At 60.7% G+C, this 5006-nt stretch overlaps 1 protein-coding gene across 1 annotated transcript; it reads right to left on the reverse strand.

The window, feature by feature from the left end:
- Window positions 1-233: 233 nt before the first annotated feature.
- Window positions 234-4690, reverse strand: SOCS1 (suppressor of cytokine signaling 1). The gene is made up of 2 exons (XM_072835800.1): window positions 4605-4690; window positions 234-4155 (listed from the first exon to the last, which is right to left on the reverse strand). Exon 2 carries the CDS (start codon window positions 4103-4105, stop codon window positions 3410-3412), a length of 696 nt encoding a protein of 231 aa, XP_072691901.1. The 5' UTR covers window positions 4106-4155; window positions 4605-4690; the 3' UTR covers window positions 234-3409.
- Window positions 4691-5006: the final 316 nt, after the last annotated feature.

The raw sequence follows: 5006 nt of genomic DNA on the forward strand, positions 1-5006 counted from the left end.
TGCCAGCTTGTTTGCACCTCTAGGGCCAGAGGCTCAGCTCCTGCCTGGCGGGGGTGGGGTGGGGGGGGGGTGGGCGGGAACAGTTCTGCTCCTAAGCTTGGGATGATCAACCAGGTGGGGTGAGAACTATGAATATGCATTTTCGTGGGATTCCTCCTCTTTCAGGAACCAATCGCCTTTAGAGTGGGACGGACCTGGGCGAGTCTTGGCTATCGCTGGGGCGCTCTGTGACCCTGAGTGAGTGGCTATAAGGCTCTGAGCCTCCATTTCCTCATCTCTAAAATGAGGATCAGAGTCTCCAGCCCAGGGGCGGCTGTGGTGCAGGTCCCACACCTGTTCCTCGCCTCCCCCATCAGGCCCCAGAGCTGCTGCTTTCCCACCTTCTGCGTGCCCCCATGATGCCCAGTCCACCCACTCTCAGCGGGGAGATGTCAGCCACACTTGGGCCCCCGATCCTGCCCCCGCCACACACAAACCCTCCTCTCACTTTTCATTCTTGTAAATTGACGCCAGTGCTGCTGAATCATGAAGCTGAGGTTTGAGAGATGGAGCATCTGCACCACCAGGGAAGCCACATGGCACACACTGCTCCTCTACTGCCACCTCCCCTCCCCCTGCCACCACCACTACCACTACCACCACCACCACCACCACCACCACCCGCCCCCCTGGCCACCATCCCCAGTGCTTTTCCTCTGCAGCAGTGGTGTGTGCACTAGATCTCAGTCACACGGGGTGGGGTGCAGCTCCCTGGGCCTCTTAGGTCACTTTAGGTCACTGTCTGTATGTTAGTATAGATTAAAAAAAAAAAAAAAGACTCACAAGGAGAAGGTGGCCAGCTCCGGGGAATGTGATCAGAGGGGCCTTTATTCTTAGCCATTCTGCTCCAGGTTTTCTAAAGGGAGTGGTTTGTGCGGGGAGGATGTCATTTTTAAACACTTTTTTTAAAGAAGGATGACAAACCCCTGAAAATATCATAATCTAATTTGTTTCTCTTTAGATGAGGACCTGTTTCCTCCTCTGTAAAATGGGGCTGTTAACAGCAGCCAAATTGTAAGTCTGGGGAGGAGTGGTTGAGTGTTTTCATATAGGTCCTGGGGCCAGGAATGGTGCCTGCGCAGTAACGCTATATATACACATATATTCTGTATGTTGGCTGCTGCTGCTGCTAGTTAGGCCCTCTTTGGGAGGCTGTGTTGCCTAGTGGTACCCCGCCTCCAAAGAGGTATTAAGTTTCGCCACTTACTGTGTGCCCTACTTTGCGGCTCCCGCGAGCCTCAGTTTTCCTATCTGTAAAATGGGAGAGAGGTTTCTAACTCACAGGCCAGCTGGGAGATTCAACAAGGTAGCACAGGCCCCCCCCCTGCATCCAGTAAGTGCTCACTAAGTGTCTGCGGTGTGCCCAAGCACTGCCTTCTTGGATTTCTCCGTTTCTCCAGGCACTGTCCAAGCTGAGAGGGGAAGGCAGGGGGTAGGGGGGGGTGAGACAGGGAAAGTCAGGAGGACGAGACTTGATCCACACAGCTGTGAACAAAGGGCAGGGAAGTGGTGAAGGGAGAAGCAGTCGCTCCTTAGAGGCACAGAGACAAGACGTCACCTCCTTCCCTCCCACCCCACCTTATTAAAAGGATGCAATTGCCAAAGCGCTCTGAGATCCTAAATCTCTCCTGGCCATCCTTAACCTTGAGGCCTGGAACCTATTTAATCCCCAAGACAGGCCTGGGCTGTTCCAGTTCTCTATCAAGTTAATTTTATGTTGCACTTTCAAGTCTGAAAGGTATTATTAAATATTAGGACACTTCATCATAAGCGTGTCCAAGGCTGCAAAGAGGGCCAGTCCAACTTCTACAAATGAAGTGCAACATGTCCGTGAGGCTGTTTAACCCTGAACCCGAAAGTGACTCAATTCACCGGGTGTGGCCTTACAGCCCTGGGTGGCCAACATGGCTTATCGGTCAGGCCACTGACACAGGACTAGCCATAGAGCCCATGTGGTGGGCAATTTGGGCGATGTGGGCCAGCCACACAGTGCCCTGGAGCAACTAACTCTTCTGTCCCCCAGCTCCCGAGAACTCAGCCTTGTCTGTGATGCAGACACCTGCTGCTGAGCGTTACAGCAACCACCTCCTACAGCGAACCCATTTTAGAGGTAGACACTGAGGCCCTTAGAGGCAAAGGGAATTGCCCAAAGCCACTAGCAGGGCCCTCCTGCCACCACAGACCACAAAGCATTTTTCTGGCTCCCAGTTGTGTTTTCACCAAAAAGTACACGAGACAGAACAGGACAGGAAGGATGAAGTCAGGCCCAGCCCCGTATCTCTATCCCATCTGAAATATGTCTCCCTCAATGCCGAGTTTCAGAATGTGCCACTCCTCCTTCCAAAAAGTCATCAAGCCCCCACCCCACCCCCACCTTCTTCCTGGAAGGTGTTGTGGTCACAGAATGAAAGAAGTTTCCTCTCTGTCATCCTTTTCAAATAGATTCTGGGTGGACAGCCAAAAATGGGCCTTCTCTGACATGGGGAATGTCATGGGGAATGGCCCCCTGGGGCAAACGTGCCCCTGCCTTGGTTGTCTCTTCTGTAAAAAAAAAAAAAAAAAAAAAAGAGGCTAAGACCCTTGCTTCATAGGCTTCTCAAATATAAGCATGTAAAGCACAGAATAGGGTATGGCACACATGAAGTACTCACACACCAGCTGCCATTTTACCCCACACAAAATACCCAAACTGGCCCAGCAGTTCCTCTCCTCCTGAGAGCTGTGGGTGGAAGCACGCAGGTTCCCCATCCATCCATCCGACTCCAAACAGGTCTGCGTTAGGACCCCTCTGCCCCAGACCCATTCAGAACCAAGGGAAACAGGTCTGCGTTAGGACCCCTCTGCCCCAGACCCCATTCAGGACCAAGGAAATCCCTTCAGCAAAAGCACACGCTCTAGAAACCTTTTTTTTTTTCTTAAAAAAAAAAAAACTTTCATAACAAAGTTTATTACCTAAACTGGCTGTAAAAAATATAAAATAGGATTCTGCACGGCAGAAAAATAAAGCCAGAGACCCTCCCCCAACCCCTGGTTTGTGCAAATATACTGGGTATATGTAAACATGAAGAGGTAGGAGGTACAAATTCAGGCCCTGGCCCCAGATACAGTTAGGTTAAGCTGCTACAACAACCAGGGGGACCCAGAGGGAGCACCAGGAGGGGGGGGCACCCTCCCCCAACAGAGGGGAGGGGTCTGCGGCCTCGTCTCCAGCAGGTGGGGGGGGGACTGGGAGGCGCCTCGCCCCCACCCCCTCCACGCCCGCTCCCTCCGACCCAGGTGGGGAGGGCACCCACGTGGTTCCAGGGCAATTCGTAATTAATAAAACGAAAACCTAACAAGGCCCCCGAGTTAATGCTGCGTGCGCGGCCGGTCAGATCTGGAAGGGGAAGGAGCTCAAGTAGTCCCGGAGGACGGGGTTGAGGGGGATGCGCGCCAGGTTCTCGCGGCCCACGGTGGCCACGATGCGCTGGCGACACAGCTCCTGCAGCGGCCGCACGCGGCGCTGGCGCAGCGGGGCCCCGAGCATCCGGCGCGGCGCCGCCACGTAGTGCTCCAGCAGCTCGAAGAGGCAGTCGAAGCTCTCGCGGCTGCCGTCCAGGTGGAAGCGGCCGGCCTGGAAGTGCACGCGGATGCTCGTGGGGCCCGAGGCCATCTTCACGCTGAGCGCGAAGAAGCAGTTCCGCTGGCGGCTGTCGCGCACCAGGAAGGTGCCCACGGGCTCGGCGCGCAGCCGCTCGTGCGCCCCGTGCACGTTCAGGGGCCCCCAGTAGAAGCCGCAGGCTTCCAGGAGCGCGCTGGCGCGGGTGATGCGCCGGTACTCGGCTTGCGAGCGGAACGTGCGGAAGTGCGTGTCTCCGGGGGCCGCGGCCGGGGCCGGGGCCGGGGTCGGGGCCGCGGGGGGCGCGCAGGGCCGCGCGCGCGCGGGGGCCGCCGAGGACGGGGACGAGGACGAGGACGAGGACGGGGACGAGGACGAGGACGAGGTCGGGGAAGGCTCTGGCCGCCGTCGGGACTCTGCTGCCGTGGAGATTGCATTGTCGGCTGCCACCTGGTTGTGTGCTACCATCCTACACGCGGGGCCAGCCGGACGGGTGGGCCATAGCGTCCGGGGGTGCGCTGCGGGGGAGACACGGGCGCTGAGCCGAGCGCTGGGGCGCGCCCGGGCAGCAGGGGGCGCCGACCCCCGGGGACCCCGGGGGCAGGGGGGTCGGGGGTGCAGGCTGTGCCGGGGCGGAGTCCGGCCGCCGGGCGAGAGGGGGGCGTGGAGAGGCGCGGGAGAAGCCTGCCCCGACTGCGGCCACCTGGCCCTCGGCTCGCCGCCCCGCGGCCGCCGCCTGCTGGCCGCGCCGGGCACTGGCGCCTCGTCCGGGCGCGATGGGCAGAGACGGACGAGCTGCGCCGCGGGCGCCCCGCACGCTGGGGGCTGCCGGGGTGGGGCCGCCGGGGGCCAGGGGCGTGGCGGACCCCCGCGCGCGCAGCCCCCGGGGCCGCGCCTCCGCGTGTCGCGTCCTGCCCTGTCCTGTCCTCCCCTCTCCCTCCCCTTCTCTGCCCAGTGCCCCGCTCACCTGGCGGCGGGGCGCGGGGCGCCGCGGGCGGGGCGGCGGGGGGCTCCGGGGCGGCTCCTGCGCATGCTCCGGGGCCGGGAGCCCTGCAGCTGCCACGGCCGCAGCTCGCTCTGCTCCGCGCCCGCCCCTGCACCAGTCTTTTAAACCGGCCCGGAGGTGGGGCCCGTGGCCCCGCCCCCGCAGGCCCCGCCCCGCAGGCCCCGCCCCGCAGGCCCCGCCCCCGCAGGCCCCGCCCCGCCGCGCCACTTTCGGTTTCTTTTCCGCGGTGGTGCCCTGGCGCGGGCTGCGCGAGCTCGTCCTTTCCCACGCCCTCGGGGACCCTCCCCTCCCCTGACCCAGCCTCACCCCCGTCCTGGGACGCCCCCCATCGAGGGTGCTGGTCCCGCCCCTGCACCCGCTGTG

This window comes from Canis lupus, chromosome 8, assembly GCF_048164855.1.
Source record: "Canis lupus baileyi chromosome 8, mCanLup2.hap1, whole genome shotgun sequence".
NCBI lineage: Eukaryota > Metazoa > Chordata > Mammalia > Carnivora > Canidae > Canis > Canis lupus.

Coding starts and splice junctions, on each gene's coding strand:
- SOCS1 (XM_072835800.1), bottom strand. CDS start 4,105: ATGGTAGCACACAACCAGGTGGCAGCCGACAATGCAATCTCCACGGCA.